At 36.8% G+C, this 26375-nt stretch overlaps 1 protein-coding gene across 1 annotated transcript in view; it reads left to right on the top strand.

Annotated features, from left to right (window-relative positions):
- Window positions 1–8945, top strand: part of CDC73 (cell division cycle 73) — a 108827-nt gene extending 99882 nt beyond the window's left edge. The window contains exons 14-17 of the mRNA XM_059822044.1: window positions 1101–1262; window positions 2829–2929; window positions 6202–6343; window positions 7531–8945. Of these exons, the coding sequence (XP_059678027.1) occupies window positions 1101–1262; window positions 2829–2929; window positions 6202–6343; window positions 7531–7567 (442 nt within the window). The 3' untranslated portion in view covers window positions 7568–8945. The remainder of the gene's footprint in view (window positions 1–1100; window positions 1263–2828; window positions 2930–6201; window positions 6344–7530) is intronic.
- Window positions 8946–26375: the final 17430 nt, after the last annotated feature.

Here is a 26375-nt window from a genome sequence, read left to right on the forward strand (position 1 = left end):
ACATAACGTTTCTTTATATCAGAACTTTTGGAAATGAAATGTTAGCGGCAAACAGTGTTGATAGTGCAGCTGGGTGGTTCTGAATAGAATATTTGGAGAACATTGGTCGGAGCTCTGCTCTTTTGCTGGCCTGGTTAGGTGATACTGGTCACATAAGCTTACTTTTCTGTGACATGGTTTTAGTTCTATAAAATGCATGATTTTGTTATCTTCCTTTTTGACAAGATCCACTGAGATTCATCAGTAAAAAGGCTTGCACTACTTCACATTTATGATGCCAATTTTGAAAATTGTTCTGTGTATTTTATTATCGCCATAAAGAAGAGACTTTTGAAATGGAATTGCTTTTTCTTTTTTAAGGTGCGGGGCTGAAAAATCAAAGATCTGTAATTCATTTGGGGGGAGGGGGTCACATCTTAAGTGTTTATTTTTGTCATACAGAGATTACATAAGACATGAGGATCACATTATCCTTATTTTCTGACCACTTAATCTATAGGAGAAGCTACTTAGGAAAAAAAAAAAAATTCCAGAATTCTAATATCATACATCATAGTAACTAGATGAATCATTGATAATGTAAAAACACCATCATCCAAAAAAATAAAACCTTACTCAAAAACCTTTTTGACCAAAAATCCCAGCTTTCTTGTGAAAACATAATTCTGAAGGCTGAAAGAGCAAGAGCTCTAAAATTTCCTCCAGGAGGCAATTGTTTTTTAGTGTTCAAGCTTCCCCAGGTAACCGTTGATCACTAAGGAGTGAGTTATAGCCATTCAGGAGGTTGTGATCTGCCTTCTCATCTGCAAATGTATTAGGTAAGGTCAGCAAGGAATGCCACGAATGTGTAAGAACAGGTCTGGCTGTAGTTTTGAGGGGCAGAGGACCTTTTAGTATTTTGTCATAAGGGCTTATGAAATACTTTTCTTATGTTTTTTGCTTTTCTGAATGAGTAGTGATAGAGGTTTGGCACAGTGAAAATGAGATGGCTTCAGTGACTGTTGCCAATAATGCAAAGTTCTGATAAAGTTGTTACTTTTCCTGCTGATTACAGCAAATAAATTGCTTTTGTCTACTGAATGTTTCTTTAATTCCTCAAGGTTTGTACCATCAGATGAAAAGAAGAAACAAGGCTGTCAACGAGAAAATGAAACTCTAATACAGAGAAGAAAAGACCAGATGCAGCCTGGGGGAACTACAGTCAGCGTTACTGTACCTTATCGAGTAGTAGACCAACCTCTGAAACTTATGCCACAAGACTGGTAAAATAGATTTCCCCTGTACAAAATCTCTTAATCAGGAGAATGCAGAATTTGGAGGGGGCCAATAAAATTCTATTAAATTGAATGAAAAGTTAAGATATGGATAAAAGAATGGATTTGATTGTTAACTGTATAGGAGTTTTTTCTTCAGGTGAAAATAATATGACACTAAACTTCTTAAAAGAAGTTTCTTAAGAAATCCAACATGCTACATTTTAACAGTATGAGCAGCAGAACTATTTTAATTAGGTTTGCCTTAAATATTCCAGAAATTCCAATAGGAATATTCATATGAGTTTTCCAGTTCGTGATACTGTAGCGTGCAGGTCACAGAAACATGATCTGAGAGAAAAACCTCCTTTCTCGTCTGCTTTCTAAATGAGATCTATTAGAAAGATATGTTTGCAGGCCTTCAGCATCTGACATGCTAACGTTTTTTAATAGTTTGAGAAAGAAAGAAAACACATCAGCCAATAAAGACTGAACCATGGTTTCAGTAGTGAATCAGATTCATTGAATTGGGTTCAATGATGGAAGCTTACTTCTGAAGGGAGAGCCCCAGCTGGGGAAAGGGAATCATAGATCGCTTTTAAGAAAAAAGCTGTGGATTATTTTGTCTGTAGCCCATTCTTCAGTGCTCTTTGATGTAATGTATTAGGCAACATTTTTACTTTTTCCTCACAATGGAAGTAGTGTGGGTTTTTTAACTTGTTTTTATCTATGGGAGAATCAGATATGAGTATCTAGAAATTAACGTGTTGCCGCTGGGGTTTTTTCTGTTAGCCGTTACAAAACCTGCAACATCATTTTAAATGGCAAAGCTTTTGTCTGGCTTTTAAAAAACAAAAAAAACCCAAAACTCCACCTAGATTATTCTTTTCTATTTGGGATTTGGCAGACTTTATGATTAATTAAATTTGGGGATTAGATTAGGGAGGTAATTATTTGTTGTAGTAGGTAGGAACCAGGGTTGGATGATGTAAATATTCAAGAAAAAGATAGACCATATGTGGGAGGACATTTATTCTCAAATGTTTTTTAAAATTTTATTAATGTAAAAGCTTCATCTTAATAAATTTATTTTCTTAGACCACAGGTGATGGTCATTACAATAAATGATGCACTTTGCAACTGGAGGCAGAAATTTAGCAGCTGTCTCCTAATAAATTTTTAGAATAGAAGTTAACAGTATTCAGAATAAAGATTTTTATATTGATACATCTCAGTTTACAGTGTTATTCATAGAAGATTCTCTCCAAAATGTTGGAGCACTTCTTAAAAGCAAAGTAATAATGACCAGAAATAAACACTGTTTGACTTATAAATGTAACATGAGAAACTGTGCTGCGTTCTGCAAAGGGATGGAGCTAAAAGTGCAGAAAAACCACATGAAAGTTTTTTCGCTTAACAGAGAAAAAGCAGTTGTGCTAGAAGTGTGGTTGTTAAATGTGCTATACTGCTGTTACTGAAATAAGAAACTGTGCTAAGGTATATTGCCTGTTTAAGAAAACATGTGATTTAAATGCTTGAGGCCATCAACATGTCCATCTCTCTCTATGTTCGTAGGGATCGTGTGGTGGCAGTGTTTGTACAGGGCCCTGCTTGGCAGTTCAAAGGCTGGCCTTGGCTCTTGCCTGACGGATCACCTGTTGATATCTTTGCAAAAAGTAAGGGGGGGGTGTTTCTTTTCAAGTGTGTGGGGGTTTATCATTCAGTTTGTTTTGTGGGGTTTTTATGCTTATGGCCAAGTGCTGCCAAAGTGCTGTTGGACTAGAATGGTTGAGCAGACAGGTGCATAGGTCTCTGCACAGATGGCAAGTATTAATGCACCCTCTGCAGTTCTTCTGTTCTGACCTGTGGAAGCTCACGGAAATCTTCTCAGAGCTGTTGTCTTTACAAGATGTTCAGAAATAGCTAGTGCATAAATTTACTTTCCAAGCTTCTAAAAAAAAAAAGTGAAAAGACAATGTATATTATAACACTTTATAGATAACAGGTTTACAGGCTGTCTTCGGATTTCATTACTGCTTTGAACAGAGGATTAATCACCTAGTATTTCACTATGAAAGCTTTACAAATATCATCTGGTGTTTGACAAAAACTTGAAAGTTTAGCAAGATACAAATACTTTTAAGTTGTGAGCTAGACGTTACCACTGTATAGATCTGAGCGGGTTTTTTTGAGTTACCACAATTATGCCCAGTATGCTTTGAGACACACTGCACTCTTCTTGCACAGTTCACTCTTCTGACTGTAAGGTGTGTGATAATATCTAAAGAAACTGTCAGACTGTTCTCTGTCGCTTCATTGTGAAGCTGCCTTAGAAAATAGACCTTTTTATAGTGTCCAGTGGTTTCTGAGCTACGGATTTAAAAAAACCCAAACCAATGCATACACACAAGAGAAAGAAAAAAAAAAAAAAAAAAAAAAAAAAAAAAAAAACAACCAACAAACACCTTAGTTCAGTCTGTCATCTTCCAGTCAGTGTGACGAGGAAACAAGTTTGATCAGGTTTTATGTGTGCACGTCTGGTATGTGAAGTAGAAGCCAGAAAGAGAATGCTAGTTTGGTAAGGAGCAAAAAAAAAAAAGCAAATAGTCGGATAGAAGGCTGAGGATGTATCTGTGAACAAGAAAATAGCATGTGTTGCTTAAGGCGGGGTTGAGAATGAACAGGGAAAGAGTGAGAGAGCCTGAAAGTCAACATAAAAGAAAAAACACACCCCAGGAGAGAGTTTAACAACAGACTAATGAAAGAAGAAAATAACACTTCAAAATGAAGATATAGAGAGAATAGATATAGTGAAAAGCAAAACCAAGAAAAATGCTCTTAACTATTTAAGGTCTAGCTAGTAGTTGCATGCTAGTTCCTATTAATTTTAACACTGTGTATATATAAATGTAGAGAGGGCCATAGGAATTGTTATGACATGCTTTGACATTTTTGAAGTCTTCGCTGTGCCAAAAGATCAAAATCATAGCCTGCGTAGTTCCATCTGAAGGTATACAAATTCTTACATTTTTCAAGTGAAAGAAGGATATCTGTTCTTACTTGACTCATAAAGATACATTGAAATTGACTTTTTTAAATTTTATAAATGCATTCCATTGTTTCAAAGTGAGGTATTTTAAAAATATTTTCCTGATAAGAGTATTTTTAGGGCTTTTACTAATGACTTTACTCGCTCCTCAAAATAAAAGCAGTGTAAATGGAGAAAAGCACAGGCAATGTCAGTCTGGTTATATGTATTTACCTTTTCCTGAAGCTTTTGCTTTACCCATGTTTATAGTTTTCAGTAGTCTTCATAAATATGGTTTCTGGGATCTGCAACAGTTCATTGTTTCATCTGCAGTTTGTGTTTCTTCATCTAAGTCACTGGGTCCATAGTGATTAACAAATATTCAAAGCTTATCACTGTCATCCTGGAAAACAAGCAGGTAGTGTACCATAAAGAATTCCTCAGTAAAATTTGTATTGGACTGGAGCCTGTCAAACTGGTTTTATTTGTTCAATTGCGATGTCACATACCATTTTGTTAATTGAGTCTCTAAAATTGTTCTGCTTAGTTTTCTTTACATGTCATCTGAGTGTTTAATGTTCACATAGCAAACAAGCTTATTTTTGCATCTGTGAGTGAATGTTTCAGGTGAAATTTTGCATGATGCCACTTTAATGAACAAATATTTAATTTTGAATACCATTTTAAAGGTCTTGTTGCTAGAGCACATTAGTGTGCTTTAATACTGATTTGTTTCAGATCTAGAAGTGGATTGTCTTTGCTCAATATTGTTTAACCTTAATGCAGAGGTTCTGTCAGGTGTCGATTAAGTTTTCTGTAAGTGCATAGCCCCAGTATATCTTCATTTGGAGTTACTTTAAAACATGCAACATTGTATGGCAAAGATCATGTATATGTATTCTTAGTTTTCATTTACAAAGCTTGGAAATTTTTATGGCAATGGTACAAGCCAGGTGATCACTTTAGTTTGTTAATTGTTATTTTAGCCATTTGGCTAAAATTGTAGGTGGATTTTGTGGAAGAAAAAATGAAGAGTGTGGTACTAGAAAAGATAAGACCATGGCATTAAAAATAACTAGTTTCCACAGGCCTGGTCAAATGCTTCTGCTTTACTTCTCCAATAATATCCAAAATAGAAAATGCATCAAATTGGTTACTAGACAGGAATTGTACAAGACTTAAATACTTTGCACTGGATTATGTCAAAACTATGATTTGGCTAAGGAAATCAAGAATCACAGGAAGGTTTTAATACTTGCTGTGTTAATGCTTGGGCTTTACATAATTCACACAGAATCACAGAATCATTAAGGTTGGAAAAGACCTGTAAGATCATCAAGTCCAACCACGTGACAGTCCTTCCCAAGAGCAAAATAACTGTTAATATTTTACCATTTTTAACTAAGTACTAGATCAGGAGACACTGGCTGTTACTAAAATTCTCAGAACGCTTCATGTAGCGTTTGGGGGTTACACTGACATTCTGCTATGAGTCTTTTACACAGACTTCCAGGAAATAGCCAGGCTTCCTTCTCAGTGGTCTCAGATCAGAAATGCTTTTTTTTAATTCTTGGACAGTTCAAAGATTTTCAGAAAGAACATCTTTGTTTCCCAGAGAAAATGTACTTGAATTGGCAGTGAGTTTCTGCTATTCTTCAGGAATCTATGCTTCTAAAAATAGGGGCTGCCCTTTCACTTAAACCTGTAATAGCATGAGAGCATGATAGTGGCCACCAACCACTATATTTAGCTCAGTGCTCTTCAATAACTAGTTTATTTTCTTCAGAGATGGGCTCATCAATTTTGTTCTCAGGCTCTATTCTGAAAAAAGAGGGATGGGGTGGAAATTCTGTTAGACTAATAATTAAACACTGTAAAGTCGTCATGTTTGTACACTAAATGTTTTCCTGTTTCCTGTAGTTAAAGCTTTTCATCTCAAATATGATGAAGTACGTCTGGATCCAAATGTACAGAAATGGGATGTAACAGTGTTAGAACTAAGCTACCACAAAAGGCACTTGGACAGGCCAGTATTTCTACGCTTCTGGGAGACTTTGGACAGGTATATTTCCTGTGGAAAATCCTTTATGGTCATGCTTTTATGATGTTTGGTGAGAATGAAAATTTATGGCAACAAAGGAATTGTATACAACTTAGACATCTGAACAATGTGCTGGAAAATACTGCTTGTTTAGATTTTCCCTGATGATACAGTTAAATATATACCACTTTCTTTTATTATAGACTATAAATAATAATCACCGAAGTGTAATATGCATAGATTTAAAGGAAGGATAGTTACCAATAATCATTGGTACCATGATTCCCCACCTCCCTTTAGGCAAAAGAAAAGGAATGGAGAACAAGCTGGGTGGTACAGAGTTTTCCTTTGTTTCCCCAGCCCTCCCCTTGGACTGCAGTTCTGAGCTTACAAGCTCTCCTCCTTTCTCTCTCCACCTCATTAGATGCCCTTGAGTCCCCAGCACTGGGTAGAAGAGGAAGTCAGTCAAAAAAGATATGGCACATGATGAGTTTTGGACTAGTGATTTTTCTGTATCTTAGGGGCCTTCCAAGTACTTAGCCCTGCCTTCCATGAGAAGTGAGGGATGGAGGAGCACCATCAGATCTGTGAAGAGCAGGATTGCTTCTGACTGTGCTCCTTTGTGGTTCAGAACCCCCTCTGAATAGGAGGTTCATTGCAGTACCTTTTTCATGTAGAGAAGAAACTTGCTTATCATGAAGCAGTTGAAGAAATATTGAGGGAAGGAGAAGCCCATGCATTTCATGAATGTTTAATCTTTTCATGTTGATTGCACAGCAAACTGCTTGAATGATTGAGTGAACTTCAAAAAAAAAAAAAAAAATCCTATGGGAATTGTCAAAATAATTCTGTGCGTCAAACTTTCTATGGCTTCTTACTTAAGTCTCAGCTAAACTATATACCTGAATTCCCAGAATGAACTAGAGTTATCTTTAACAGCAGTCTTCCAATGTTAGAAGTCATGCGATGCCTTGGAAAACATGAATTTTTTTTCAAAGCGAAGGTTTTAGCTGGCTGTCTTCTAGTGGGACAAATATTGTGCATAATACAGAGCTATATGACATATAAGACATTGCATCTCTTTGGCAACTTGCTAATTCTCTAAGAATTTTGTTTTAACAAAGTCTGTGCATATTATTATTCCTGAAAGTGAAATTTCTATAAATACCAAAAGAATAGTTATGTTGTCTTCTGTTCATTTTTTTCAGGTATATGGTAAAGCACAAATCTCACTTGAGATTCTGAATCTTTCAGCTGCCACTTACTTCCTGAAGTATGGATTGAGAAAAATGAAAGGGGCTCCAGTTTGGAGACCAGAGCTCGCACTATATGATATGTCAAGAACTTTACAAATGAAGAAGGGTCACAGTTTAAACTTTTTATAAAATCTTGTTTGAAAGCTTCATGCTATGGCAGGTTGATACCTGTTGTTATTCAGAAGCAAAGGGGTTTTGCTTAAAACTATTTTTTTAATGTTGTTAGCCTTCTAGTCTGCAATCCAAATTGTATATTTTGATAGCAGCAGTTTCTTCTCTGTTTTGTTAAATTAGCCACATTTTTAAATAATGTGTTTTGTTCCTTATTAGAAAATAGATTGATCTTCACTGCAGGTTACTAATGTGTGTGTGTGTGCGTGCGCATGTGCGCACGTGTGTGTATATATATGTGTGTGTGTGTCTATATATATAATGTATAAAAAAAAATTATAGACACACTTACGCACACATAGATGTTACCAGGCTTTCTAAACCACTTAGCTTCTGAGCTTAGTTTTGGTTTTCTTTGCTTATTGTTTCACTTACTGAAAATATTTTGTTGTGAATGATACTACATTTTAGTCAATAGGACTTGCAAACTGAGCAAAGTGAAAATTGTTTTGGATAAATCAAAATGTCAACCTGTATATGTATATTCTGTCAGTCTTTGTTGAAAAAGGGAAGATGAAAAATCTAGAAACACTTTTTTGGATTTGTAACGTCCTGCTTTACTAAATCTTTATTATAGGAATACCTTCAAGTCATGTTAACTTTAAATTGCCATTCTCCACACAGGTCTCTTTTTATTTAAACTGAAAGTGTGCATGTGTACATTCCCATCTATCAAAATACCTTTACATATGAGTCTAAATGTTACCTAGATTAAACAATGAATAGAGAAGGAGAGAGTTTGGATTTTTTTCTGAAACAGCTACCACAAGGAATGAATAATTTTAACTTCTTTGCATTTATACCTCTAGTAATATTCTCTTGTGACAAAAGTAGCCCAGACTGTGTCTACAGGAGTTATAATTTTCTGAGATGAGTGGCTAATACGGCCTCCTAACATTCCTGCACTGGAATGGAAAATGAGCCTACTCCAATTACCAAAGAACAGATTTGCTTGATCTACAGTATAACTGAGGCCAGAAGACCCTGGTACTTGTATGAATTTATGGTATCTCTGTATCTATTTAATAATGTTAAGTTGATGTTGCATACCAGTGGATGTAGAGAATGATCAAATACTGTAACGCCCGCATGAATTTTTTTCTGGGATAGAAAATACATGTTTATATTCCTGTTCTTGAAATTCCTAACCTCGTTTTTTTAATATACTTTACATTTGAGGTTTGATGAAAGTAAAATGTTCTACCTGTTCTTCTTTAGTTTTGCTTTTTATTTGATGTTACCTTCATTTTTAATAAAACCAGAAGGCACACCTCCTTAAGAGGTTTTTAAAATTATGTCTTAAATTTATGAGGACTGTGAGGTCTGACTTTTAATTAAATGTTTCCATCCCTGCCATATCGAGACTATTATTTTTAAATGGTCTTAATGGAAACATGAAAAAAACCCAAACCACCAAACAAAAAACCCCAGTGACTCGAAGATTCGAAGAAGTTGACACTGGATTCTGTGAAGTGACTGAGAAGAGCAATACAGAACTACTAGAAGGTCTCCTATTTGTATGGGCAGCTGGCCCGTACCAAATGACTGGTTTTTTCCCAATACTTGAGCTTATTATAAATGTATCCATGTCATACGTGAGTGAGCTAAAACATTCAATACTTTGTTTTAACTTGTACTATAATTAGAAAAGCTGTAATGACTATCAACACAGCAATCGCTACCATGAGGAAGTGATTCAATTTAGGGTTCATTACTGCTTTATATAGTGGAATATCATGTATGGTTTTTTTAACTCTCAAACATTTCCAATTAGAAATGTAATTTCTTCCAGACTTAATCAGTACTTCATCGCCCATGCAGTTTTAAAGAGACTTCTGCAATGGGCAGCAAACTTAAAAAGCAAATTCTGAAGAAATGTGTGCTTCATGTGCACTGTGATATACAGACTATATAGTGGTCTTAAAATAGGCAAGGTCCAACTATCTTTTCTCTGTCCTGTATTTCACTTGTGGTTTAAATGCATGTGTAATCCCAGGTCCAATATTGTATACAGGAGATGGCTTGATTTAGATCTAAATTTATGTATATATTGGGAGTAACTCCTCTGAAACTAGTGAAGTTACATGGATGTGAAACTGGCAGAAGAGCAAAATCCATGAAATCTTTGTATGAACTGTGCCATTTTTTTATGGATTGAGCACAGACCTTTAACATCTTAGAATTTTGTACTTGCAAGCAATTTACGACACGAGTTGTAAAATACGTATTTGTGAAGGAATTGGCACCTGATCGTGCATATTTTTGTCAGTCATAAAAGTAGTGATGTTTATAAAATGAGCCATTTTGCAATCAGATTCCTGCTGACATTATTGGAAGTTTAATTAGGTTGTCAGAATAGCATTCCTGCTGCCTTCATAAATAACTGCATATAGATGATGAAACTACTTGGACTTAAAAATTTAGCCTTACAGCAGCATTTTGCAACACAGCTGGAATTTTAGACACTTACGTTATGCTTAATTTATCTACAAGTTAATGTAGAGTAATAAAGAAAACCGATACTAAGAACTGGGGAAGCTGGAGAATCAGACATCTGTTTTAGTGAGTTGCATTCTTATTGTTGTGCAGATTTGACACACTGCTTAGAGGTGTATAAAGTGTGTAAATTGTACTCAATTAAAATGTATAACTAAAACTGAGCTACTTCACTGACTAGTTTACTGAACAGTAGAATGATACTAGCATGGGAAATGAATATCAAATTGGCTGTTTCTGTTGAAGATCTTAAGTGTCATAACTCTACACTGTTTCATAAGTACAAGATGAACGAGATGAAACAAGATAAAACAAGATGAAAACTAGCTTGAAGTCTGCTATTGGGCTCCCATACTGTCAGCAGGTGATTCTTTCTTTTAGTAGCAAGGCTATAGGGGCCAGTAGATATATCTGAATGATTTTATATTAAAAACTAAAATACCTGTGATTTATACTATTTGAGCTTTCTGAATGCTACCCTGAACAAAGCAGACAAAGGGGGAATTTTTTGTAAGGTAAAGTAGGGCAACTGCAGGGACTTGCATACCTGAAGAAATTGCAGATCAGCATCCTCAATTGAGTAGGCTCAGCTATTTAGTTATTACCTGGAGATTTTTGTAGCAAGATAATTTCACAAATAGGTACTAAAGTCAGTGCTTGAGCTAGACAATCTATAGAACTGTTCTGCAATGCTGTAAACATTTTTATTTCTGAATACAGAAAAAATGTAGATAGCAGATGGTGTGTTAAGTTGCCCTTGATCGTAAGTTGAACTATTATGTGATATTTGACAGATAAGCCTTTATCAGAACACCAAATTCATGTTTGGCTTTCATTTGATATGCAGTCAGTGTATAAAATATTACCATTCTCTGCAGGCACCTGCAAAAGTAAGTTTTATTAGTACAGCCTTCATTCTTTTGCTGGTGAAATATGCACTTAGTTGCTAATTCTTGTGAACACTATACAGGAGAAAAAAAAAGCTGGTCAAAATTAATGGCTCAGTGATTTTAAAATTTAATGTCATTAATGCATTTTAATTCAAAAGCCATAAGTAATGCCAAGTACTTTATTAGAGCAATGTGTTCATGAAAAATTAAAATCCCTGGTTGAAGAAACTGTTGGCCAAGTAGGTTACAGTTCAACTAGTCTGTGGAAAAATGTGCCACCAACTGGAATCTCTGAATGTCATATTCTGTGTTGCTCATTTGTTACTTAATTGATTTTTTTGAAGAGAGATGGCGGTTCTGCTTTCATTTTCTGAACAGTTACATGCTTCAATAGTAATTGTGTGGTTTACCTGCTTTGGTTTCGTTTTACCCTAAGACTGTTAACACAATGCAACAATTCTGAGGCAGTGATTGAAAACAGATCATTTTAAGTATGGAGTTGTTTTAAGTGGAGTTCATGCACTTGACAAAGATAAAGATAAAGATGGTTTCTTAATGGAACTATGATCCATTGGGAACATCAAGTCCATTGTTTAGCTGTCATTGACTTGTCTGTAGAACATTCTTCTCAGTGGTGATGCTATCATAGAGGGCAAGTTTGAGAATAAGGAGATTTAATCAAGCAAAATTCATTGCTAGGTCGTACACTGCAACAGGCCGTGCATCCAGACTGATTGACTGTGTTCATTTTTCTTTAAACAAAAATTTTATAATTTTTTAATAAGAATGCAAATGCAAGGAACAATCTCAAATGTTTGAAACTTTATTGCAGAGACTAGTTCACATGTAAAACTGAAAGATATGAGGTGGTACATAAAATCTCTAAGAAAAATATCTTGGTATATGGTTTTTATTTGCTTTTGTAAATTCTTTTGCTCCAGTTTGTTTTATTTCAAATTCAGAAAAACTGGCTACTTGCTTCACAAGGCTTCTGCATGTATCACTGAAAACTGTCAGAGGTAAATCTTTAGCTGCAGTTGCTTGAAGGTTTGGTTAAATGAGTTTGTAGATTATAAATTCTGTCCTGTGTCAGTGGGCCCAAATTTTAGCAGTGGCTGTTTTGAAGGTTCAAGTTAAAATGAAATCTTACAGGAATCTGATGGGAACAGCCACTGTTGAATGAAAGGAAAAGACAAACTTGTCATGAGGTTAAACCTTTTAACTATCATGTAACTGTCATAAACTTGGTTTTAATGACTGTTTTGATAAATATTAGTTTTTTGGGTATGTCTTGCCACTTGACCTATTATTAAGATCTGGACTATATTATTGATGTTTTTACCAAGTTAATAGTTTAGTATCAGCTCAAGTCCAAGTTTTGAAAATTCTTAGCAAAAATATCTTGAGGACTTTCAAAGGTGGGATGTCTTTCTAAATGCAGTAGTCAGCTTAGCTGTGAAAGAAGAAACAAAAAAAGCATGTTTCTCTTGTTCCTATCAATCAAGACCAACCCTGTAGTTCTGTAATATTGAACAGATTTTTATTGGTGAAGTAGGATGTAAAAAATACCTTAAAGAAACCGCTTCTAATTTTTCACTTGTTCCTGCCCTCTTGAAGTCCTATCCAGGAGATCCATCCAGACCCTCATCATCTTCCCTGACTCGTTCTTTCTGCTTATGTCTCCCAAACTGTGACTGTTCCCAAACCTGCAGGCTTTCTGAGGACCTCAGCTCAGCACACATCCATGAATTATTCCTCTGCTCCATCTTTTTCAGTGCACAAACAGGGCAGTGGAAGCACAAGAAGCACAAACTCCTCCCTATTAAGTATTGGAGAGTTGGTTACAAACTTTAAAAAAAAAAAAAAGGAAAAAAAAAAAGCAAGTATGACCTACTGAATACTTCATCATTCTTCCTTCTAGTTTAGTTTTGACGTGTAGTAATGAAGCTTTGAGGTTTTGAACATAACTAGTATGCTTTCAGTATTTTTATTTCCTTAATTATGTCTCTAGTTATTCTCCAAGGATCTTGTAACTGTAGATTTCTCCCTGTTACTGCAGATAAGTGTTAGGAGCAGAATGGTGAATGATTATCCTGAGCTCCACTGAGTTGAGTCAATCTTAACCTGAGACTGAATGAAATCTAACCACTTAATTACCTGACAACCTTTGTTCAGCAGCTGGCAAATTATTTTAGGAGCACCACACTAGTTTTCTTTGTTACTGATTTTTGTGAGAGACAGATCTAATGTACCAAAGTTATAAGCAGTGATGAAACTAAAACATTGATGTTTGTTTTGCAGATGCTATTCAACACTTGTAATAGTCAGAGCTATTTACAATTCCGTAACGATTGTGAGGTGACCACAGCAACTAATACTAATCCCAAGAGCAGAAAGCATGGATTTGATTGTTTTCTAGGGCTATGAGTTATTGATAAATTTTACAGCATGCCCTTAAAAAGTTCAGATGGTCACGGAAAAAGATAGTATAACTGAATGGTACCTCACCAGCTGCCCCTTTGTATATAGTGGGACATCTTGGCTGACCCCTTCCTCAATTCAAGCGTTCCTACTGACCATCACTGCAGTGAGGAAGGAGGTGATCTTTTACATATTCATATCCCCTATTGTGGAGCTTGTTTTGGTTGTCTACCAGCTGTTCTTCATTCTGGTATTCTTGAGAACAGCTGTCACGGTTTTCTTGATGCTAACATGCCTGTGGGTTTTAAAAAGATACAACCCAAATGAAGGGAATTAAATTATTTAGCAGTGCTCCAGTTGTTCTTATGACAAATATCACTGCTGAAGAACCTGCAAATAACATGGGTGTTGAGAGTGGAAGATTAAATTAATTACTTCAGAATGTCATGTATAACCACTTTGTATGGTAGGTATTTTCAGTCATTTATTGACCCAAGTTTGTTTAAATTCACTTGTTGTGTCTTGTGTGAAACTTAAGTTGCAGGTTCCACTGGAGAGAGGAGATCTTTTTACTTGGTAATAAAACTTGTGTAAAAGAGCCTCTGTTTTATGCATGATAGAAGTAATTAGTCTGGTTGCTGGAAAGTTGCTAGAAAGGGAATAATGGGATTAAAGAAAAAAAAAAGGACCAAAAACAAAAAACCAAACCCAAAAAAACCCAAAAAGAGAAAAGCTTCCTAAAGTAAGATTACTAAACTGAAATATGTTTACAACAATTAATTGTGAAGTCTGTGTAGAACAAATTTATTTCTGTGTTCAGTGGATTAATGCCCTAAATTACCTTCCCAGTAGTCTTGGTTTAGCTCTAACAAATTGAATGATCCACAAATTCACTCAAATGATATAAAATCTCTCTGAAATTTGATTAATTTTCACTTCTAGTCTTCCTGATTTTTCTGGCTTTGGTCAGTACCTGTTGGTCTGTTCATCTAGCCTTTTCTTTCCCCAAAATATCAAGGCAGCTGGATGAACTTGTAAGTACAAAATTAAGTAAGTACAAAATTACGGTTAATTTTGTGTTTATATGCATGCACATTCATGTTATTATTCCACTGAGAAGAAATGTGCATTCCTCATGATGCATGTTGTAATTTTTTTACATCATTACTTTTATAATGTATCAAAATTAAAGTGCAGTGGTCTCCATATGTTGAAATTTTTTTCAGAACAAATTTGACATTTGGCCATACTACATGAGACAATCAGTATGGTAACTAAGATACGTAAGAAATCATGGGTAAGGAGAACTCTGCATTTAATAATTTGCCTCTCAGGAGGCTTATTTTTACACTGATGCAGACTGAAGAAGGCTGTGTTCTCTAGCCATTCCTAAAAGCAAGAAATAGCCTTTGAGAACTTCAGCAGAACAAAATCTGCCAAAAATCTGCTGAATGCATTGAATATGTCAGGGACTTAACCATTTAATATGAGATGGTCTTGAAATGTCATGCAGGTATCTTCAAAACATTCTCATCTTTCACACAGTATGCAATTCAAAATAGTAATAAATTTGCCATCACTAGCCCATCAATTCTTTGTCCATCATATTGTGCAACATATTTTTTAATGTGTTTCTCTTCTTATGTTCTGGAATTATTTGTACTGTTATTTCTGGGAATAATGCCTTCAGCTGTGTTACCAGTCACAACAGGGGAGGGTGCGGGTGTAAATATTTTCTAACTTTTAGCTCCTTAAGTATACAGTGTCTCTTGGAACAGGAAATAATGTCCGTTGCAGGTGGGTAGTGTATCTGAGAAGAGATACATAATAGAAAAATAGTGGATTGTGGCTGTTGCTTAATAATGGGATTTTGGGGGCACTACAATACAAATGCATAATAAGTCATCGTTCCCACACTATCTCATCCTGTAGCAAAATTTTCTTACATCCTGTCCATTGGTCCCTTCACAGCATTTACTACTTCTTAGTCTCCTGTCTTTCTACCATATTGGAATACCTGCCCACTTCTTATTTCTGTAAAAATAATACAGCTGACCGGTACTATATGGCTAGCCTTGTAAACAGTCACTGAACATATCATATTCACATTAAACATATTTTTTTATAGTAGTAAAACATGAGATAAAGTTTATACCTGAAGTACACAGATAAATGCCTGGTTTTCTTTAATGCAGCTCTTGATGTTCCATACCACACTTTGCAATGCAGTGTATGGCATTGTCTGCAGACTAAAAGACTCCTTAAAAAACAGGAATAACCTTGAAGATTTTAGCAGCAAGACAGAGAAACAGGGGTTCCGCTGTGTCATAAAATGATGATAAGGTGAGGAGGTTCAGGACCATCAAAGGAGTCATATTTCTACAGCGGCTACAGGCAATCATGATTTATCTTAGCTTAACGTTTTGTTTATTTTGCTGTGGTTTTAGGTCTGGAGGTTAGAGGAAGTGTATGTAGTTTCTCTATTTGAAATGGCAGAAAAGGTCTATATGGGAACTTCCAGGTGGAGATTGACATGCTAAAAAATGATACAACTTTTTAATCATGTCATTTCCTTTATTAGAATGTGCAACTGAAACGATCTTAATGAAGTAGTCATCTGACTCGGCTAACTATTGCATCTTTCTCCCTGGGTAAGCTAGCTGACCCTGCAAAACCCTAATTTAGGTCATGAGGTAAATTGACATAGCTTTTACGTTAGCTGAGTATGTAGCTAATAACTGCTAAAGACAGCAGGTTTTCTACTATTGGAAATTGATTACAATGTAAAAAAACTTATTAAGTGTTTTAAAGTTAGGAAAAAGCTGTAAGTCCACACCTGTGTCTGAGAAAACAGCTGCTTTTGCATAGGGCCAGATTCATTTTGCATCAGCAATGCCATAACATGTTATATAAATGATAAAGTATTGATTTTGGGATAGATTACTTGGAATCTAAACTTTCTAGAAATTCATTGTTTTTACCCAATGACATCAGTGACTTCTTTGCCTTCCTGTGAAGGTAGCAAGTCCAAACACTATATCATATATGCCTGGAAGGCAAAAATTCTGCCTGCTGTCTGCTGGAGAGTATGAATGATTGCTGTTGACTTACGCTTCTAAATGGCATGCCTTGTGCACTTTATGAAGAAATTCTGTGCTATTAACTTCTACCTTCCTGTTACACCCCTTTTAACTCCAATTATTTGAAGTAATACATGCATCTTTTAACAGAATGATAAATCTGATTTACTAAAGTTACAGGATAAAGTGCAAACCCTAATATCGTTACTTGTATCATGCAGAGCTAATATGATTTTCCTATAATTTTCCACAGATGTCTTAACTATTATGGTTGAAAAAGAGCATGAAGAAATAAAATTAATGATTCTAGAGCAAGTATTTCCAGTATTAAAGTAAATTTATCTAACTAAATCAGATGTGGAAAGTCTAGATAGCATGCAACAACAGAGAGTGCAAGCAAACTAAGTGGGGAACATTTATTTGGGTTTTCTGTGGGAACATGTTCCTCGTCCAAACATGCAGCACCAATGTAGGTGGACCCTTTGAAGGTCACTCTAGATTCTGCATAAAATGGTCAAGAATGACCAACATAAATTTCATGAAAAAAATCCATGAAACTTAGGCTCTTGCTACTGTTAATTCAGTTGCTGTGGAATGATCTTCCAGGCCTTCACGGTGAGTAAAAGGCTTGTAATCTTAGCCTAAAACTTGTATTCTTCTAGCAGCCTTCATCTTGGGTTTGATCCTGCAGTGGTAGGGGTCACTTTGTGGCTAATGTAAGCCCTACTAACTAGTCCTTTTGGGGACTTCTTTGTTATATAAAGTAGTATTTTTAAAATGGAGGTTGTATTTAGATGGTTCAATGTAAACAGATTCTTTGTTTTCACTTTTCAGGAGTACAGATCTATTTTGCCAGTGTTAGTTTTTTTCTAAGAATAATGCAATTTGTTTGGGGTTTGTTTTGTTTATGTTGTATGTTTCTCCTGTGTTGACTGACTCTCCCTTCTGACTTCAGTGTTGTTTATTTCATCATTGGAAAAGAAATTAACATGGTTTGTTTGAAGGTTCAGGGAAGACCTACTGTGTTTTCCAGTACCTGAAAGGTATCTGTAGAGAAGACAGTGGTTCTTTCTTCACAAGGATGCACGGTGACAGGACAAGAGGCAACAGGGACAAGCTGCTTCAGTGGAAACTGTCTGGACAAAAGAAAAAAAAAAGTCTTTATTAGAGCAATTCAGCATAGGAGTCTGTTGCCCACCAAGTGGTGGAAATTTTTCCTCACTGGAAGTACTCAAGACTTGGCTTAGTTGGGCTCTGGATAACTTAGTCTATGGCCCTGCTTTTAAGAGGAGGTTGGACCTGGGGACCTCCAAAGACCCAGACTTTTCCATGAGCCCACAAATCCCCTGAGTTGTGTCCCAACTACCTCATGGTATTTCAAGGCCGCTGATCATTCCTGTGTCTGGTAGCGATGTGCAATGCGTCGTTCCATGTTAGCACCCGGTTAATCGTGTACCTGTCTTTAAATAGAAGCTCCTAAAGTTAGTCGCATGCAGATGTTCCTTCCTGAGTCAAGGACTTCCATGATAATAGATAGACTTAGTGGTGGTTTCCAGGGAAAATGAACGATAACCACTGCTGCAGAGCGAGGCTGACCCCCCCGCACGCTGACAGCGGCAGCAGGCTGACTGCCTCCACTCAGGGCCGGGGGGGCGCCCCTGCCGGCGCGGGGCCTGCTGGGCGGCAGTGCCCCCCGCCTCAGGCGCCCCCGCCTCAGGCCCTGCCCAGGCCCTGCAGCCCGGCTCTGGCTCGTCCCCCCTCACAGGCCACCGACCCCGCTGCCCCCGGCAGTTTTAACAAAAGCAAAGTTATTTTCCCCTCTCTCTCCTATCGCCATACCGCTGAGGTACCTGGCCAGGGGAGCAGGAGGCGCTGGGATGCAGAGGAAAGCAGTAAGTTTCGGCCCTCACACCTGTTACCGTGTTTCAGTTGTCTCCTCAGTTGAATCAGTCAGTTTATAATGAGCAGAAGATGGTGTGATTTAAATGTTGTTCTGAGTAATCTTCTAATAATGGCCAGGATGATTTTCCTATGTAAATATTAACAATCAAGTTTATTTGCGGATTGTTTCCCCTGCCAATTACTAGCGTTGCTTAATTCACGCTTATCTTGGCTTAAGCAGAAAAGCTCTTACAAGAGTTGCTTTGTATTTTTTTCAGATCCAGGTTGAGAAAATTACTTTTTGTACTTTAAATACAAACCTGTACCCATAATAGTAATTTTTTTTGTGGAAAAATGTATCACTGCCTTTTTTTGTGTTAGCTATGATTTTTTTTTTTCTCCTCCATTATCGAGACAACAACAGGGTTTTTTAAATTGATATCCAAACATTCTAAGAATAATCACTGGTTTTAGTCTTGTCTAAATTAATGTTTCGGTAAACCTTCCCTCAAACCAGTGTGGTAAGTTTTAATATGTGGAAATCAAAACCACACCATGAAACCCCATTTTTTTAACAAGCTTTTTATAGAAATCTCACGTATTTTCAGAGTTGCCAAGATGATTTAAATAGGTGACTTACAATATAATTACCCTCATTTATTTTCATAACTCTTAAATCTGAAACAATTCATAAGCAACTTGCTAATAGACTAAAATGATAATTTCTTACAGAAACGGTAGAACTGAACCAGGTATTACTGCAAATTGGTGTGCTACTGGCAGTAGTTGTGTCCTTCACAAACCTTAATGTATTTATATTCATGGGGAAAATAACTCTTTCTGCATGACCAATAGACTGTTTGGGCACAGGAGTGAACTAAATGCAACTTTTTAACTTGAAGTCCAGGTTAACACTGAATGCTTTTTAATGAATAATATACTCAGGGAAAAAAATGGCACATGGTGGGAGAATGAAGCTAGCTGTGAATCAGGGTTGAATCTAGAGAACTGAGGTGATAAGAAAGATTGGAGGGGTGAATAGTCAGATGAAACGAAGAGGTAAAAAATTTTGTTTTCCGATCCGCCCCCCCCCCCCAATCCATGTATATCAACTCAATATGAAATAACTTTTTTTGCTTAGAAATAGACCTACAAACTGCAGAGACCTGTTGAAGTGGAAACCTTCATACGTATACATGTATTGTGCACCTGTGTGCTCAGTAGAGTATTGAACATGCTGATGATGAGAGGGCCGGGAGGCCACACCGGCAGAGTCTTAAGGCTCTTCACCAAGCTTCTGCCTGTTCTAGCAGTTCACTGCAGTGGGAATGGAGTAACCCTGTTTCTGTAACTGCCTGGCCAGTTTGACTGAAAAAGGATAGCAAAGAAGGAGCAGGCCCTTTGAAATCCTTGGCTTCAAATACTCCCCAGTACCCTTTCATCCCCATTCAGTCTCTCAGATTTTTTTTTTTCTTTTGTGTCACACTGCTCCCCATGTTTGCAAAGTCCTCCTTACCTCCCAACCCATTGTAAGCCTTGACATGTTATTGTACAATTCTGATATTCATTGAAATAGTGATCTGTCTGTAGTGCCTTGTTCCTTACTAGCTACTGTTCACAGTGTTAGATGCTTCTTGTCACAGTGGTGGGGCACATCCAGAGCTGGCATCTTTTCACCGCCATTCCTTATCCAAATCTGTTTCCATGGCTGCATCTGTCCTGGGATGTGAATTGTATTCAGAGAAACCTCACTGCAGCGATCAATAGCGTGTAGGGCATTTTAGAGCTTGAGGATTTTCAGGTGAAATTCAAACAAATTGGCCTGAAATTTTTCCTTCTGTCAGAAAGTAGCTGAGCTTTGAGACTCATGCACAAAGAAGTAGACCCATCTGCTTATCAGTTTAGCTCATTGATCCTCTAACCACTGATTAATGAGTTGAGTCAGTTTACACTTCAAAAGTGGAAGATTCTGCTGTCCTGAGGACTTTTTTTTTTTCCAGGTTTCTTGTTATTCTGAGAGACTTCTGTTTGTTTCTGGTAGGGTAACAGGGTAATCAGTTTTTTTAAAATCTGAAGCCTGGTAGTCCGTAGACTCTGCCTGTTACCTTCCTGGTTAATTTAGGGTATGTGCCTTCTTCCCCTCCAGCCAAAGACATTGACTGATGCAAGACAGAAGGTGTCTTTGGTGGTTGGGGTGAGACACAAGGCAAAAATCTGTTATCCAGATAGTTTTATGCATCTTATGAACATTCTGAGATGTTATTTTCTGCTCCCAAATCTCACAGAGGTCTTGAAGTTTCACTGATCTGGTCTTGTTACCATACGTTGGCAAAACCAAGAACTTTCTAAGACTTAATTTGCAGTGCTGGATGCACAGGGGATCGCTCCACCTAGTGTGCGTCCTTAGTTACTCCGCTACAAAAGTTATATACAGTCAGAGTATACATATTCATCATATTTCCAAGAAACAATTAACATACCTGTACGATTTCCAAGAACTCATTAATATATGTAAATGTTCATAACGCATGCACCTTCAGGTACACTGGTGGTCGTCCATAGTCTTCCTCATTGTGTCCACTAGTTGAACCCAATCTTTGCGCATGGTCAGCTTAGCTTAGTTGCAAAATTCCATTCCCCTTTAATCTTGGAACCTCTAGAAGATTTGCTCAGTTTACTAACCAGGCCTACAACTTATCGTTCTCTTTACAGGTATATCCTCCTTATCTACAAAGCTACATTGTTTAACAATTAGTTCATAATAAAATCATAGATAAATCATACCTAGTTACCATTACACAAATTATTTATCAAAAAATATATCATGGTTTTTGATTTTCATTGATCAGTCTCTTGATTATACAATTCTATCAATATCCATACCCAAAATAATGGTTATTTCTATTAATATCTATTGATTAGCATTCTTGATATTCAAATCAAGATGGGGAGGGTAAGGAGATTTCCAAGCAGCATCACTGATGCATATCAGGTCCCCATAGTTACGGGACTCAAACGAAACTTCTCTGTTTGATTCTTCATTGTTCCATCTCGTTGCGATTAGTTTCTTGACACAAAACAGTGACTACCTGGTGAGGTTCCTATGGGTACCAGTCTCAAAACACACCAATATTCTAACATTTTATTTCTACTTATAACTGAATTCAGTGATTTTACAACAGTCTCACTGTGGTTTGTCTCACAGAATCAATCTTTTTATCAGTGTTATTGCTTCTCATCAAGAAAGGTGCTTTTTACCAACAGTAAAAAGATCCGAGATGCATGTACCTCACAAAGTGAACCAGGCTGTCTGCATTTCTCATTACGGGACCAGAGTACTGAATGTTTTGGATTAATTAAGTTTAGAGATCTCAAATTTCTACCTTGTATGCGAAGTAAAATTTAATAGAGCTTTTTTTACCTATCAGCCTACCAGTTTCAAGAAGCATCTGGTTTTTCACCCTGTTGTTTTACAGTTCCTGAGAAAGTTAGCAGTAAAGATACCTCTACCAAGGCTGTCTTGTGAGGGAACTCAATGTGATTATACTTGTTGGGCCTTCATTTTAACTACTGGTAACTTGCTTGCCTTGCTATTGCACTTTTCTATAATGATATCTTTCCCCATAGCTATCACCTCAAACAAGGTATTGGAGGTGATTTTAATCCCTTCTGATGATACCTTCATACAAAACATGGGGGGAAGGGGAGAGTGGTTGTGCTTTGGTATCCCTCTACTTTTCCTGATTCCTCAAGAAATTGATTTGCCTTCTTTTCCACAGAGTAAGTCTTTGTTACTCAGTTCTTCATACAGGTGAGGTCAGGAAGGCTTTCTCTTATAGAAATAGGTCTTTCAGACAATTGTCTATGTTGCTAGCTGATAAATCCAAAACTATGGCCATGTCACAAGCCTTTTTCAAGTGCACAGCAGATTTTGCCAGCCTGCAACAAGGTTGCCAAATGGAACCTCCTCTTGTCTTAGTGGCACCTTCCATCTGAACTCAGGCAAGGTCATGATCTTCCTGAGAAGCATCCCCATTTCTAACATAAAAGGAACTTTTCAGGATAAACTCAAGGCTTTCATGAGACTTTCTGCTATTGTTGAGGCACCAAGGACTGATTCAATGCTTGGTAGAGCAGTCCTTCAGCTCTCATTTGTATGAAGTACACCAATATGCCCTGTCCGATAAATATGAGGGTGTAGGACTCTTGCTTGCAGTGATCTGTACTATAAATGGATGTGTAAACTATTACTCAAAGTCAAAAGAAAAACTCTTGATGGTTGCTTATTAGAGACTGAGGTTCTTCAAGATGCACATGGAATAATGAATTTTAGAGATAAGTTAGATGTAGGAATTACAGGATTAAATTCTCTGATTTGTTCTGTGGGAAGCTGGGTGATCATCATAGTTTCTTCTAACCTTAAAATGAAGTGATTTTTAGAGTGTACAGCTTTACTGTACAAAAAAAAAATGGAGAGATTTTCTTTACTGTACCAGAAAATACAATCTGCTGTAACTGTCACAAGAATGTCATTTGCTAGCAAAGTAGCTCAGAAAAAGAAAAAGCAGAACATATGAAACATTTGCATAATCAGACAGGTTTATTTGGACAATGCTGGAAAGGAATTCAGTAGAACAGGTTATACATGTTAAAAATAACAATTGCTGAAAATGTCTTGCCCCTGAAAGATGTTGAACTGGTTCCAGAGTTCGCTCATTTGATTAAGACAATCTGTTCTCTTTATAGGGAAATGCAATGGATCAAAATGAAGTGAATTCCCATGTGGGAAGGTGGCGTAAGGTATATACCCATTGCAAATGAAGGGACTATTACCTGACTTTCCAGAGCACATTATCAACTAAAGAGCAGTTTATCTTGGGACACTGTTGCTGATTCTGGGCATTAGCTTTTTTGTTAAAGCTGGTACCATAATATGATTTGCTTGGTTCTTAAAGTAGGCATGTTAGAGGTGAAAAGCAGGTGTGCTATCTTTCCAAAGAGTGTTTACAGATGTCATCAATATATTTGCATTAATTAACAGTCTGATGTCTTTGTATACAATATTTAAAAATTTCCTTCCTGAGCTTTGCAGAAGTATTTTGTTACATATTTCTAATGGTCCAAAAGCAGCAGTCAAGAAAGTTTCAGTGCTCTGGAATTCTGTAGTTATCATAATGCAGCTCAACAACCAAGCTGTAATAATCACATTTTAGCACAGATTAGAGGACATAATCATACTTAGAAAACTGCCAATTATCTCTGACCAGAGTGAAGACTTTGTAAAGTGATATGGTCCTGATGTGTGCTGTACTTCAGAGGCAACCAGAAATTATGAATAACATCTAACCTCTTAATGATGTTGAATATTATTAGCCATTAATTTTGAGCATCAGGGTTCTTTACAGGTGTATATGTTACCTTGTAATTGCTCCATTATTTTTACCTCCAAATTATTAAAGGACACTCCCACACAATCTGCTGTATTTTATTGATGCAGTAGCATCATGTGTGAAAGAATATTTCTATGAATAAGAATAAAGCAGAAGAGTGCAGTGTTTTTTTCTCTGTAAAAATGTCTTCCTTTCCCAAATATTCTGTTAGAATAGAGAACTTAGAAGAGGAGTGCAAGTCAAATCCTTCAAAACATGTGATAAATGCAGCTGCTAAAAGCTTTCAGCTCCAATAGTTGTTCTTTTCTAAGACCCTGAAGCCTACTTCTGGTTATTCTGTGCATCTCTGTGTTGCACATGATCACTGAGCAAGTCAAAGGAGGCAGGACAGACATAGAAATATGTGACGGAGATACATGACATCTGGAAGGGCCATTTCAAAGCTAAAGAATGACACAGGAGTTCTTTAATAATATGTAATCGCAAGAATAAAATACTTCTCGACTGACATTTCTGGGGGAGATGTTTTTGTTGTTGTTTTGTAACCAGGAAGATGTTTTCTAGCTGGGTCTCCCCCCCCTCCCCAGGGTGGTTTCTATCTTATTACTCAGATCAGGGGAGGTTTGCATCTCAATAGAGATGAAAGAGCTTCACTGGCAGCTAAGGCCAAAGATGGGTTGCAGCTGATTCATGAGGCAAATGAGCTTTTGTGCTGGGAAGTAGTTCATGCTTTTATAGTAATAGGATCTAGCAGTCACCGGTTGAGATAGCAGTGGTTGGTGCTGTTGTACTTTATTTAGGAGATCGAAAGCAGTTTTCCTTTCAGAAGTAAAAGGCAGCTTTCAGAACCAAATCTTTAGCATATGCATATGGCAATATTGGTAGTTCTTTGTGCAATGCGGACTGCTTCAGATTCATCTCGTTCTAAAATAAAACCAGCTCTTTACGGTAGCAACATATGGTTTAAATTAATTTCTGCCAGAGACTAGTGATTCGATGTGACTCAGTTTTCTCAAGAAGTGTCAGACTCTGTATGGTATCCTAACATGAGCACCCAAAATCAACTTTATAAATATTTTGCTATCCTGATAGCTGGAAACAGCTCAACTGAAATCTCAGGCTGGTCTCAAACTGAAGAAGGGGAGTGGAGAGGGGGATTTGCCTTGCTGCATCTGCACAGGTTTTTCCCTGTTTGGGATAACTTCAGTCTTCCTGTCCCTAGGGCTGTCAGTCCAGGACCGTAGTGCTTTGCCTCTGCCACTGCATTCTCAGGGGAAGGCTAAAGAAAGGGCATACAGACAGCAGAAAACACTTTTTAAAATGACAGCTGTTTATCTCATGTACATTCCTCTGTGGAATTAAAGGCTGACAAAGCTTTGGTGTCCCTGCAGTCTGAGTACATTTAAAAAAAAAAAAAAAAAAAAAAATCCCAAACACAACCAAACACAAAAAACCAACCAAACCCACAACTTTGAGGTTCAGTCTGTGTCCCAGTTACACCTCAGCTTCAGAAGCCTTTGCAGAACTTGCAAATACTGAGAAGTTCTTCTGTCTTTACTTGTGAGCTATTTCTGTACTGTAAGGATAGTTTCCCTGATTTCTAGCTTCAGCAGCCTTTAAATAGCTAGTTTTCACCTTCATCTGACCACTGTCTTTCCTCAGTGTAGACATTGTGTACTTTGCATTAACACATAGTCTTTCACATAAAAGAATTCATGTTGAGATATTGGTTGGCTTCTGAAAGATTCAGCTCACAGGCAGGTTCATAAAAAAAAGTTCTGTTTAGAAGAAAGAAGAATGAATAGTTTTATAGGGCATTTTTACTTTGGTTATTTCTCTTTGCACCCCAAAAAAATTACAACAAATTGTTTTCAAACTCATTAGCCTTCTACTTTCCACAGGTATGAATCATAAAAATCCCTCTTTGAACAGTTCTTGTATCTATGTTTTTCAATGTCTGAAAAAATATGTAGGAGTATTCCTAACAGGTGACTTGTAAGGGCATTAATTGTGGGCATAAAATGATAGAGCACAAGCAAAACATCAGGAATCAGGGAAAGGGGACAGAGAAAAAAAAAATCTAGGGAGGAAAAAGGGAGAAGCAGGGGAAAACACAGAAATAATTGCACAAGAGGCTTGGAACTTGGTCATTATCAATAATTTAATATAAGCAATGCTACTTTTCATGTTTGTTTGACCCATCTAATTTGAGATATTTCTTAAGACTTTAAGATGTGTAGTAAGACAAACTGATTAACTTCTTGTAATGTACTGATTAGGATCATAACTTGGTTTTTCCAAAAAAGTACAGGAGACATTATATGTATGCTAGTTTGCAGATGTGGGCGGGGCTTCTGCAAATAGGATCATGAGTTTGAAAAAGCAATACAAATTTGCAGACTAGGTTGCCAGTTTCATAGTGATTGTCATAACCAAACAAGATATGGTTGTGTACTGCCTCCCAAAAG

Source organism: Gavia stellata, chromosome 10 (genome assembly GCF_030936135.1).
Source record: "Gavia stellata isolate bGavSte3 chromosome 10, bGavSte3.hap2, whole genome shotgun sequence".
In the NCBI taxonomy this organism is placed as follows: domain Eukaryota; kingdom Metazoa; phylum Chordata; class Aves; order Gaviiformes; family Gaviidae; genus Gavia; species Gavia stellata.